Source organism: Mizuhopecten yessoensis, unplaced genomic scaffold (assembly GCF_002113885.1).
Source record: "Mizuhopecten yessoensis strain PY_sf001 unplaced genomic scaffold, ASM211388v2 scaffold4123, whole genome shotgun sequence".
In the NCBI taxonomy this organism is placed as follows: Eukaryota; Metazoa; Mollusca; class Bivalvia; order Pectinida; family Pectinidae; genus Mizuhopecten; species Mizuhopecten yessoensis.
Genome location: NW_018405387.1, coordinates 667,489 through 682,062, shown reverse-complemented (window position 1 = coordinate 682,062; position 14,574 = coordinate 667,489). Strand labels below are relative to the sequence as shown.

General features: G+C 35.2%; 1 protein-coding gene across 1 annotated transcript in view; it reads right to left on the bottom strand.

The window, feature by feature from the left end:
- LOC110448651 overlaps window positions 1–14,574 on the bottom strand; it is a 150,099-nt gene that overhangs the window by 46,795 nt on the left and 88,730 nt on the right. The window contains exons 38-40 of the mRNA XM_021495017.1: window positions 1,110–1,210; window positions 799–869; window positions 3–146 (exon numbers count right to left, since the gene is read on the bottom strand). Of these exons, the coding sequence (XP_021350692.1) occupies window positions 3–146; window positions 799–869; window positions 1,110–1,210 (316 nt within the window). The remainder of the gene's footprint in view (window positions 1–2; window positions 147–798; window positions 870–1,109; window positions 1,211–14,574) is intronic.

Below are 14,574 nucleotides of genomic sequence, written 5' to 3'. Positions count from 1 at the left end.
ACTGCGCAGATTCCATCAACATTGATTGGAAAGTGTAATAATCCAAATATGTTTTCATCTTAAGAAAGAATCTAAATTTAATCAGGTATTTTCTCCAGCTACCACCAAATGGCCCTGTCTGTCTTTTCCTTCTCATGGGGATTTCGCTACAAAAATGAGCAAATTGATTTCAAGACTGATGTACTTAATAGGTTGATTTATGTTGTTTCATGTAACAAAACCAGAGCTCCATCTCTGGGGACTACGTGTCTCACATACTTTTATTTATCTTAACTATAGAAGAAAATTAGAACATTTCAGACCATCTCCTCTCTTAATCATCCAAACCAATGCAATAACACTTTGTCAGAGCAATAAGAGGACCATGACAAAACAAACGTTAAATGCAAAATCCCAGATGACTGCCCTGCTGCAATTGTGCCACAGGAATCGTTACAATTTTTCACCACATGCGACTCCAGTTGCTTAACCAATCCATTATTCAAATTTCTTACTTCCATTCTTAGTACTATTTGGTTACACTGCATACTCAATGAACAGTATTAATAGAATGTGGATTTTGAATGTTCAAAAGATATTATGAGTTGCCTGTCCATGATTAAAGCAACGAGTTATATATACGAAAGAAAATTATGATTTTCTATTCCCAAAGACATCTGGAAATATTTACCCAGGTTAACATTATCCCTGGTGCAGGTAGTAGACAGGAAATAAGCTAAGTATATCTGTTCTACATCTGTTTTGAAACTGGCTTGTCAAGATACTATTTCAGATTAAAGTAAATTAGGGTAGACTCACCTTATGCTGGTCACTTCTGCACTGTCTGGTACACACAAACTAGGATATGTTTGTTGACAAGCATACTTTACCTACAAATAATTACTTCACATTCATTAAATCTTTCTCCACAAAAAAATATTTGCATTCAATATAATCAACACATATCCACTCTGAAAGCACCATATAGCTCGCATATCCTAGCAACAGCTGAGAAATTTAATTTTGGTAGTATTTAATTTTAGTATCTATGACGTTGGTAATGATCGCTGGAATAGGTTAATTTAGAAAAAAGTTTAAACTATAGGGAACCCACTTCAAGATATACTCACAGGAAATACAAAACTGGCAGACACATCATCTTCACTTTGGTAACCATATGCTTCTACTTCTGCTTCTCCGTTGATCGGAATAGCTTCTGAATCATCTAAAACTATAGAAAGCATAAGTTTTGGATAGAATAATGTTTACTTACTAAACATGTAAAACCAATCTCCATTATGAAATACTGAACATAAATTTAGTAGGCATATTCAATACCTACACCCATCTGTGTAGCCCCAAAAACAAAGAAATTGAAAAAATCCCATCTTCCTTCCCTTCACGTGAACAGGATGGCACAGCAATCTGAACACATGCTCAAGGGAAGGAAAGGTACACGGAACCAAAAAATGTGCCAAGTTTAAAAAAAGTGGTAGGTTAAAACTGTCATGAGAAAAGGTGTCCCATCGAAATGCCTGATAGTAAACGAAACTAGAACTGCATGTAAGCCAAAGGCTAACTAATACCCCCCACTCCTATATAAACCAAAACAGTAAGCTAAAAACTTACTAAGGCAAAGCATTGTAAGGCAATCCATAGTCTCCCACCAGTAATGATTTCTTTATTGACTGAGCTGTACACTTATTTAAGTATATAGGTCACTGACAGACTGTTTGCCCAGATGAATGAGTTTTGCTGAAATCTTCAGAGTAGTTAAGGAAGAGATGTCAGGACAAAAATTTGTAACAAAGGGCCATTACTCCTTAAAAAGGGATGAAAAGAAAAAATACTACCGTAATTCACGACATCAGGGGTTAATTACCATATCTGTAAACTTTCATTTAAATCGGACCAGAAGTTATAAAGGCAGTACATTGTACAATATATCCATGTTTGAGAATCGAATAAGATGTGATCTAAGATGATGTTGGAGTTAACCCTTTTCAGTTTGAGCCACAATTAAACTCCAATTCATTGGAACGATGACAAAATGCAAAGGCAAATATCTTTTGAGCTGATTTGTTTTGATGTTTTCCTAGTTCACATTGTTGCCTCATATCAAATCGGATTAAGACTTTACAACTGTATATTCTTGCATTGGTATTTCTAGTGTACTAAATATATTAAAAAAAAGATATATTTTTGTATTTAATTCTCAGTTTCTTAACACCATTTAGCATACCTTCAAAGAAACACTGGGATACGTTTAATCCTTTAACTAGGCTGTCAAACCAATCCCTTTCATCGTCCAGGGTATCCAACACTTGATCTCCCTTACAATGGAAGTACGGTGGGATATCGGGACGCATCATGGTGTTTTGTGCACATCGAGATATATTGCGTCCAATGCTGCAATGTTAGCAATATCATTTCATATCAATATTATTTCTCACTTATAAAACCCTAAAACACAAATCCATTTCTGTCTCACTTGCTGCAACGACATTAAAAAAAAAAAAAACATTGTATGACCTACATATTTTAGTGGTAGTCCTATTTTAGCAATTGTTGCCATTGAAAATTGCCCTTTACTATGATTATGCTACTTGAAGTTTCTGTACATTGTTTTCTAAAGCAGATGCTATGAGGGCCCCAATTCAACAATGTGCTTACTGTTATGATTTGATAATGCACTAGAAATTGACTATGTACCAATTCAATGTCAAATTTTCCGATGTTCTTTTTCCCACTCATGCTGGATATTCAGTCACACACCAGTCATTTGATAAGAGACTTATATTAGCTTTAATTTAACGTTAAAACTCTGACTGAATTCAAGTTGCGGTAGTCAGGGGGGAATTAAGCTTATATACCACTTTGAGCATATATATCGGCATGTTGACAAGTTTAAAGATTTCATTTTATTCTAAGTCCATTATGGGCCAAATATATTTGTGCAAAAGAATAAACAGGATAAAAAGTTTGAAAATAATACAGATGGTATACCTCAGATAAAACATTTTTCAAAGGGGCAAGTTCAAAAATCAAGTATAGGCCACAGTGACATTTTTGTACTTGACACTCTACCATCCCAAGATGTACTTGCATACCAAATCTAGTTACTGTAGGTGAAATAATTAAGAAAATATGGCTAATTTCCGTAAAAATTAGTATTACTCCCATATTAATGGATGGATTTATTAAATAATTGCAGGCGCACAAAAAAATTACATCAGTGAAGTTTCATGAATTTCGGCTAAAACTAAAGACAAAAGGAAACCTACAAATGGAATTTGAAATAAAAGTATGTCAAGTTTAATTTCTTAAGAAACAGCAATAACAAACTTACACTATCAAAATGAAAGCATGCTGCCTGTAGGAATTTTCATATGAAGGGAGGTGCTGCATTCAGTGATATTTGTTAGAAATTCATGGTAATAATTGAAGTTTAAGTAAATACTTAAATTATGTTTACGAAACAACAAAGCTCCTAATCTTCATTTTCTTTGTTAGTTAGAGTTAAGTCACAACACAGTCTGATACTTTCTGGTTTTCCCAATCATATCTACAGTGGGGGTATTTTTTAAAGACCAATACAAGGTACCATCATTGGTTTAGAGTTTCTGTCCAGCCATGCAGCATTCTGCAACAAACACTTAACATTACATGTCCAGCCTCATCACTTCGGTGTAACTCAGCTCCTGCCCCCATTGGAAGGCAAGGGATCTGTAGCATGTATACATAGGGCTTGTTCAACTTTATAGCTGCTTCCTGGCACCCAAATTAATGCATACACTTGAATAATATTCTATTCCACAGTCGATATAGGTTTTGTTTAATTAGAATATAATGATGTGATTCTAAAAGGAAATGTACTTAATTTGTATATATTTTTGACCAAACAAGTTACACAAGTTCAATAATGGATTGCAAAGCTATCACACCAGCCAATGAGAGACAACAATGTTTGACTATACCTGCATCCAATTGCATCTATCCCAGCATCACTGCCAAAAAGGACGGGCATAACCGAGGTGATCTCAGGGGGACCCAAACACTGGGACAACAGCCAAGGTTTCAGATGTGTTTTACTGTCACAGAAGTCCTGATCATCCATCCAAAATCCAGGTTGAGCTGTAACAACAAACATTATTGAACATGGTCTAGCTATAAAGATACACCAGTTTTATCAGTAACCCCGTCATCTAGAACACTGACAGGTCATCAAGAGTTCCTCCATAAGGGCTGGCTGACCATACCCCTGTGATCTACTCTTAGTAACAGAGACCTTGACTTAGTCCTTAAAAACGATTAAACCCCAGTTGCATGTCTACATATCACAGTGTAATACCATGTCAAATTTGAAACACTACTCTTCCGGATTTGAGATAAGGACCTTATACCCAGGGATTTACTTTATTGCCAGTGACCTTGGTATTTCCCTTAGAATCATGTTAAACCCCTATCACATATCTACATATCACAGTGTATCATATTGTCAAATTTCAGAATGATTAGTCTTTTGCATCCCATGGTCTCTAATTTAGAAACAGTAACCTTGACCATTGAAAGGTTTTAACCAAGTTTTGACCAACTTATTGCCGGAAACCGTGAACAAATCACAGCACAGTACTGTATACTGGGAAACTTTCGCCCAGTCAAACATATGCCCTTTACATGTTAAATCTATATTTCCCTAGTGTAAATTTTGGAATTTTGCCCTTCAAACGTGGTTTCTATATGCATGTAGGGTAAACAGTGTACTACGCTGTCATGATAAATTCGCCCGTATTGCAGAGAGTAAAAAAGGCTAAACTAAACTGCAGCAAACATTTCCCTCTTGCTAATTAGGGAATTTTCCTCAACTTCGAACTTAGCCTCAGTCTTTGTATAATGCACATGCATACCCAGTTTCATCAAAATTGAATGGTATTTTACTCATTCACCCCTGAAGATTTATTTGAACTATGAATGTTCAGGGTTGAATGAGTTATCTTGTGGAAACCAAAGTGTGAAAGGAAGGACACTCCACATAACATTAAGATGTCCTATCAAACTTGATGGGCATATCATAATAATCAGACAGGTATTATCGAATGTTAATAGTATTACGTTGGGTCAGGAGTTCAAAAACACATGCTTTACATTATGACTGTAAATGTTTACCTGCGCATGTGTTGAGGGTTGTGTTCATCAGAGTTGCATTTATTCCCATCATGCTTGTGAAGTACAATAGTGTTTTCACAGCAGAGCCTTTAAAATTGGAACAGTAGTCTTGATTCTGGTAGTCATTTATGGTCGAGTTCAAACAAGAGAAGGCACTACTGAGGAGGCTGAAATACAAATACCAACGTTAGTACAGTTCTGTAGTGTGAATGAAAAATTCCTTTTAATTTTAATTATATATTTAGCTATATATATAGCTGCAAATTAAGATAAAAGAAAAACAGATTGTTTATTGTAGTGACTTTCTATAATCACTATATAAACAGGAGTCCTCTGAGGATGTCAACCCCTCCCTCTACCCTGGCATCAAGTGTTATATAATGAAATACAATGTACTAAACAAGAGCACCGCAAACGGATGCATAATACGCCCGTCTGACCCTATCCAATGATTTTGTGTTTGTTAAATTAAAACCATATTGTCCTTCTTAGACCCTACATGAACATCCATGCCAAAAGCTTTAACCAAGAAATTGTGCAAGAAAAGTGAAGTCCAAAACACGTCCAAAATTTCTAAAATTGGGCATTATTTTCCCAAATTAAATCCATATTGTCCTTCTTAGATCCTACATGAACATATTCATACCAAAAATTAGGACAATAACACATGATCTGACTGAACTGTACACCACTGAAGAAACTTGAACCAAAACTCTAGCGGAGAAATTGCGCGAGAAAAAATAAGTCCCAAACACGTCCTAAATTTCCAAAATTGGGCATTATTTTCCCAAATTAAATCCATATTGTCCTTCTTAGATCCTACATGAGCACATTCATGCCAAAAATTAGGACAATAACACATGATCTGACTGAACTGTACACCAATGAAGAAACTTGAACCAAAACTTTAGCCGAGAAATTGCTCCAAGAAAAGTTAAGTCCAAAACACGTCCAAAATTTCAAAAAATAGGAATTGTTTTCCCAAATTAAATCCATATTGTCCTTCTTAAAGTGAAAAGTTTTCTACTCGAAATAGCATTGATTTTATAGACCAAATAAAATAAATGCATCACAGGAAAAACATGTTAAATGTATTTCTGAAAACTGCTAAATTACCATAACAATATCAATACATAATTTTGAAACTATATAAATATGATTGCTAGATTCCAAAATATTTTGGGCGTCTTAAATTGTATGAAAACCTACATATGTTGCGGATTCAGAATAAATGTTGGCTCTTGGTAAAAAATAAATAGATGCTGGAATATGTCTGATATTTACCATGATTTCAGTGGACATTTTTAAGAAAGTTAAATATAAACTTAAGGTGGATAAAACAATTATTATCAACACAATTAAACAAATTTCTCAGTTCACTCACCTACAGGTCTCATCATTTACTTTTGTCAACAATGTTTGTACTTTAGGGAGGTAGTTGAAACTGCCCAAAGCATACTGTAATGATGTCACTTGTGAAGATCCATTGAAACAGCTTGTAAACAATGGTGTCAAAAATTCCGGCTCAGAACATACATCTCTGGGTTCTGGAAGAATAATTGTAAAGTTACCCGAGTGTCTGTTGCGGTAAAGAACATACTTTCTTCCATGCATGCTAGTTCCAATTGAGTATACTAGAACAACCCATAGATAAAAAAAAATGCTCGAAGACAATGAAGCCAGTGTGAGGTAAACTTTTAAAATTATATATAATTTGTTGTCATTAGGTAAATCAATCCAGTCTCTTGTAAACGAAATCAGACTTATCCCAGCAGACTTTCTTAGACAACAATCCTTCCTATTCACGAAGGCTGTATATTTATACTTCATTATATGTATGCACTGTTGATATTTTAACGGAGCTTTTATAAGCTTTGCCTGTAGCCCAACTCCTTTTGTATGTAGGATCTATACAATAAACATATTCTGAAATGAAAATGTGATCTTTATACATTTCATTCTTGCCAACCCTGGGAAAATTTTAGGTCAGAGTCATTCTATCGAAAAAAATATTTGAACGTCTTTCATCCCAGCATGTCCATGGCCAAATATCAAAACATTATCCCTTTTTTGGGTATCTAATTTTTTTGTTTGAAGCTTTTAGAAGTTGGTCAAGGTCATGCATTTAGACAATTCTGATAGTCCTTCATCCAAACATGCTACTGACGTTTAAAGATAGATATTTGACTCCAGACGGAAGGACAAACAAACAACAGACACAGCACACTCATGAATAGTTCAAATTACCTGTATCATTATATCTATCGCACTTGGTAACATTCACATGTGGATATATAACATTTTTCCAGTGTTGTCCTTCCTTCCATGCTTGAGCTATCTGTTTCTCAGTGCACATCTCATCATGGGTAACATACATATAGGGTTGGTGAACACACTGCTTGAAAGCCTTGAATGACCTACAAAAACAACCGTTTCAGTCAGACTTATTTGCAGGTAGAAAAGAAAGCACTTCATAAACAATAATCAAGTGTACAGTGAAAGCGGAACATAATAAGCCCATTCTACATTGAATGAGCAGTTGATAAAGGGTCATAACTCCCTACATTGCGTTTGGACAATGGTGGTTATCGCACTTGTCCGAGCTATTATGGTAATGCTATGAAGTTTGAAATAAATCCATTGAAAACTACTCGAGATATCAACCGGACACTGTTTTGTCAAATGAATAAAGGATCATTACTCCTTAAACTATGGTCTGATAATTGCAATAATCGAACTTGTCCGAGCTAATCATGTAAATGAACCTCCCTATGCAGTTTCAACTAATCCGTTGAAATCCCTGTTCTTATCAGGATAAGCCCTACCAAGCAGAATTATATTTTCAGCAATGGTAACCTTGATCTCTAGCGGACCGAAATTCTTACCGTTCTTTGCATTTACCATGTTTCAACATTGTATGATCAATCGTTCTCAAGCTATCCTCCGGACAAGCACTGTATGTTCTGACGGACAGACACGTCACATAACAACTATATCCCCAATTTATTTAATATATAAAGATAATGTTAAACTCACCAGCACTCATCTGTGGTATCACTCCAATTCCAAAGATACAGAGAATGTAGGCACTGTGATACAAGCTTCAACATCAGTTTATTTGGGTGATTACAAACAGATCCATTCAGCTTCTCAACTATAAGTAAACAAACAAGACTTTTTGTTTCCCTTTATAACATATATGAAATTTACTGGGTCAGGATGAAATTTTCGTTTAATCAAACTATCAGTTAACCATCAACTAAAGACCTTTCCTTTCATGAGCAGAATTTGATTCTAGAAATCTGCATCTCATTTAGATTTTTGAAACTGTATTCAGTTTCCTCCCTTTATGCTCTCCCTATAGGCTCCTGGAAGGTTGGAGCCATATAATTTACAAACTTCGTTTGATGTTGGCCATTGACACCCCAATTTTTCCCCAGTCTTCAGATCCGGGAAACTAATAAATGTTCACCAGATTGATAATGATATGAATCACAATACCAGTTTCTTGTGATTTTCAGTAGAGTACATTTATATATTGTAAATGAACTATGGTAAACAAAGGACAACTGTTTATAAAGTAAATAAATTAAGTATAGAAAATAACTTTTACACTACAAACATTTTTCAATTTTCTGTCTTTTAGAAGATATATTTACCTGTCCCATTACATTTCCCCAGTAAACTAAGGTCAACCTTTGATCCGGTATATTGCATCGAACGTGTAGCAGCCAACTTCCCAGCCAATCTGAGATTATTAATATCACATTTCTCTCCCTTTTTGTCAAATTGTGTCAGGATGCATCCAAGTTCCATCTCATACACACTGAAAGTATTAAGATAAAGCCATTTGACCTCCAGGTAAAGGTAACTACTGCACAAGCTTAAATCGTGAAGTGTTCCATTGAAAGGATTATCTCCTTTTCTTGCATATCAAAGATAAAACAATCTTAACAAGAATTATGGGTAAATATATGTGTCGCCTGTCCCGCTTTGTCAATATAATAAGCATTTGACATAGTACATAAGGAAACGAACCTAAACGCAAATTCATAACATTGATTTTTTTTAAAGTAAGAAATTTCAGGTTTTTATCTGAAAAAGTGCAGAAATACATGAAATGTTTTTAGAGTAGTTAAGGCTCTACTACCCATGATACATGTATGATTGAGGTTTGGTTGTTCTAGCTCTTATACATTGTCAGAAACAGCCTAATATGCAAGAGCTAAACGCAAAACCTTAACATTGAGGTTTTTTCGAAGTCCATAAATTTTAGGGTTTTAGCTAAAAAATACAGAAATCGTTGAAATGCTAGTAAAGAGTGTAATGCATTCAGCTATACATCCCATGATACACCTATGACCGAAGTTTGGTTGCTCTAGCATTTATACGTTGTCAGAAACAGCCTAATATGTAAGAGCTAAATGCAGAAGTCTAAGCCCAGAAATTTGAGGTTTTTAGCAAAAAAATTGCAGAAATCAATAAAATGTTTTTAGTGCAGTAGGCTCCACTACCCATGATACATCTATGATCGAGGTTTCGTTGGTGTTGCTTTGTCAGAAACAGAGCTAAACGCAAAACTTTAACATTGTTGATGACGCCGTCGGAAAAGCAGTGCCTATGTGTCTTTCCGACATCCGTCGTAGGCGACACAAAAATGATATTCTGGCTTAGCGTTACTTAATATAACTTCCCAATGTGTTTAAGTTTTTCATTATAATTGTTAGAAATTATGGGCAAAGTAACTTTTAGACAAATTGACAAATAGGCAACGCCAAACTACAAAATTATTATTAAATCAGGTATATAAAAAGTAATGAAAATTTAGCGAGCTTTACCACCTGTGTATAATGCAGACCCTTAATGGTCAGGACAAATCCTGTCATTCTACTGCAATCATTTGTACTCTTATTTTGGCTAGTACAGAGCCAAGTTTGAATTATTCCCTACTAAAAATAAACAAGATATATCCTGAAGTGTCATTTCCCAATATTATCTAGTAAACTTTATATATCACCCTCTCAGGTAGGAATCGGTGACCTGAGGTGGGTTATGAAATTCACAATTTTGACAAAGATTCACAAACTTGACCTTTCCATCTACATATATTAAGGAAATTTGATTCTAGCATTCCTGTGTCCGAAGAAACATATTGCTGAAATTTAAGCCCACCTGACCCCTTTTTGTGCCACATCATGGGGGCCCCAGAAGGATGGGTCAGGGTAACAATTTTTGTGCCATTATGGTACAATCACATGATAATAAAATCAAGTTTTAAATTATTTCCAACTGAAAATAAATAATCAACACATAAAAGAGTTATTTCCCTAAATAAACTATTGTAAACTTTTACAGTGATGTGCAAAATATGCGATCCTAGAATAACGAAATTCACCAATTTTAGCAAATTTGACCCCTTTTAGCCCCACCAACTCATTGTGGCACACTCCATACTACATGTATTCATAACTTTGGTTTGCCATGAAAGCTTCTGCAACGGTTCAGTGAACATTTGAGGAGGCAGTCTTAGCACTAGAATGAGAATAGCAACCACTAATAGGTGTTATGGCTAAATACCATTTTGCATGCATGTCATCTATGATGTAAGATTGGATCACATCATCATGTCTTGTAGTACAACCATATCATAAGAGTTTGAGTGTCATCAATTTTGTCCCACATTGGGACACAATTGTTTGATACATTTGATTCTATATTTCAACTTGGGTAGTAATTTTTCACACTTCGGAAGCGTGGGAGAAAAACAATAACTAGTCAATCCTCCGTGATGTAGAATGAGAGGTCTGAAAGCGAGCGCAAGATTTACTAGGTTCACCATGAGGAATTGTCAAGTGAGAATCTATTAATCTAAACTGAGATAAGCTTAAGTGTGACCTCTGAATTATATCAATGTAATACCTGCACACAAGAGACTGCAAATGAGGTGGTATCAACGATGTGTTCACTGTATACATGGGATGATGCATTTCACCATTGTAACTGCCGTTCTGATGTGTGGATGATCCATTCATAGAGTGGGCTTCAGTTGTAGTGTTTTGTTGATTGGCGGTTCCATTGGTAAATGGTCTATTCGTTGTGAATTTGGACCAATTGTGGTTGAACAGGTTGGAGGCCAGTTGGTAGAGCAAGTTGGCTGTTCCCATCATACACTTGTTGTACAGTGAGTAGTAATGGTTGGAATGTGTGGGTGCCAGCAAATATGCAGGTAAGGCACAGAGCTGTCCATCACTGCTATTGCCTAGAAATTAAATTGAATATAAAGTCAGTGTTATTCCTTAATTGGCCAAGATATAACACAAACAAAATAAAACATATAACAAAATATTCAAATAAAACTCAAACACATTAAGGTCCAAGTTAAAAGCCAGATAACTGTTAAAGACTTATATATCAATGGAGTTCATTTACGATTCCAAGCACACATCTATAAATCATTACTGGAATTCAGTTATTAAACCTCTCAAACTTATTTTCAATTTACCTGGACATGTGTCAGCATCAAAGGCAGATGCATTGGTGTGATGCCAGATTTCTGACATTTCACTGCTGTTAACAGCATTCCTGATGGCAGGCATGGTCCACTTCAGCGCAGACCTGCTGCAGTTATGTCCCTTGGTCCGTGTGGAATTCATTATACACTCCATGCTCATGTTGTACAACCTGAAATGAGAAGTTAATATTGCTTATCAAGCAATATATAATACTGTCTAGTTTCAGACAAAGCCATCACAGTATTATACCACAACAGAATGACAGGCTTAGACAAATCTGTCCGGTAGAAATAGAGGAACTGGAATTTGTTTACATTACAAACAGTTTTAAAATGGTCACAAAAGTCGGATAGAGTGACAATGAGTACTTAAGTGACAAATGTGAATGGACAATGCCTCCACTTACTTGCACATAGCTAGATGAGCATCATTCTTGTTAACACTTGTACTGGAATTCCTGTTTTCAGTCATAGCATATACCAGTAGCCCCATGCAGTTGGTCCAGTTGTTATTGGCAACGGATAACTGTCCATAACTACTACAAACATCACTTGAACCTATAATTGAAAGATTTATTATACGTTTTAAAGAAAACAACAACGATTGTATGAAGTTTAACAACTTTTCTAAGTGATTATAATATCCTTCTACTTCTTATATTTTTGCAAATTGGTGGCGACAAATGCAGGAGTATCCCCATTCGAATATACAGGCAAGCTCCGCTGGATGAATGAATGAAGTATTGGTGGAAAAGTGGAAATGGTAATATTTCGTGAATACAAGGCCCCAAAAGTTGGTTACTCTTGTTAAGACATTTGGGTATATTTGGAGTACCTAAGTGCCATTACTGTCAACCTTTCGTTTAACACCGTGAATCTTTGAGGTGTGTGTGTTCTGGGTAACCCAGTTCATAGCCTGGGCATGACAATGGATTTAATGAGACTTTCATGTTTTCAGTATATATGTCACATACATTGTTTGCATTTTTAATTATTTGGAGTACATTTTTATCTAAAATTTCCAACATTATCTTTGTAATTCCAATAACTTACAATTTCCAAAACCGACAGTCTTTCCAAAGATGCTCATTGAGTTGCTCTTCAACACGTTATCCACAGCGTGGCACGAGGTATTTGCCCAATCCTGCAGTGTTTGATATACACAGCTCTTTGTCCAAGCCATGGCCCTGTGTCAAAAAATGTAGTTCAAGCTTTGAGGACAAGATTAGACAGATAGACAGATGGACAACCAATTCCCCACCCCTAGCTCTGTTGCAGTATGAAAATAAACAATAGTACTGTATCTACAATATTTGACCTAATTGGTTTATGTTTTATAATTAGGTTCAAATGTTTTGTAAGTGTTCCTCCTCACTTTTTCCACTAGGATTTATTTTTTCCATCTTATCCCAGTCCAGCAACAATCAACAGTACCATACATCAAATTAAAAGCCGTGTCACAAAACAAAAACCGGAAGGGCCAGCATATGTACATTAATCATTTTTGGACTCCAAATACAATACAATATTAAACTGAAATGTTTACTGAAAATAATCATTATCAATACTACTTTTAGTAAACTTTTGACTATAAAGCTGACTTATGATCATCTCTATGAGTGTTAAATACAGTCATCTGTATGAAGTACTTACCCACAAGTGTCGTTCTTGATTAAACTCCGTTCCATTACATCCATGGACATGTTCTTCTCCAGCATACCAAAACAGTTGTATTTAGCAATGTACTGTATGGTATTATTCTCACAAGGTAAGCGACTCTGAAGGTTTGTTATGTTGTCAATAGGATTGCCATTCATGTCTTGATACAACCCCATACCGTTTTTATCTACAAATATCAAGATTGTTACATTTAAAGTATCTCAAAGGGGGGACAATATATGTACATCGTGTCATACAGAATCCATTTAGACTCAATGTAAAACAGATTTACTTCAAATAAGACTCTGCTAATTGGTTATCATTGTATAGGCTGGTAACACTTACGAGCATTACAAGTTGAGTAGTTTCCACCAAATGCCTTCATAAATTCTACTTGATTGTCCTGGATTGTGGAGACCATCATACTGTCGTTACATTTCCCCATGTAAGGTTTCCAGCTAAATGCTAATTTAGCACACAGCAAAGTCCGATTGTAGTTCCTGAATAAAATCAAACAAGTAGGTCATTCCTAAATCATATATTCATCAAGTTCAAACTGTAACTGTTTGATACAAACGTCCTATAACTACCCTGCAATAACAAATGATGTGTCTGATTGCTTATCAATTATTGGCAGGTTTCACTAAAAGTGTAATCATCAGAATCCGGTCGTATTCCTTCACAAAGCTATTGTGTGGAAACTATCAACAAATCAGACAGTCATATAATATGTTAATGATGTGCAGACTTTGCTAACCATCATGTTTAGACTTGATCATTGTATGATATAAATTTTGATTAAGTTTCATCAGAATCCAGTCATTGTTTAGTCATCAAACAATCTCAGCACAGTATGCTTATTAATTATAAATGGATTTTGCTCAACTTCAAACCACAGTCTTCACTATTGTACATTCTTACCAAGTTACATAAAAATGAACAATATTCATTCTTTTGGAAACTAAATTGTGGAAATTGACCAATTAGGGCACAGCACGCTAATTCATTATGCACAGCTTTACTCTTCTTCAAACTCAGCCTCATGTAGGATCTGATACTCGTTTCCATTTTAAATGTGATTAATGAAAGTCTGCAAGCTTCTTGAAATATAATTCATGGTCAAGCTTCTCTATAAAAAACTTGAGTATTTTACATTAATGACTCAAATATACTTTTAACAAAGTATTTGTAAATCTGACAAATGACCATCTAGAAGTCACAGAATGTTAACTTACTTGCAGTAATCTGTGGTGTCAGTT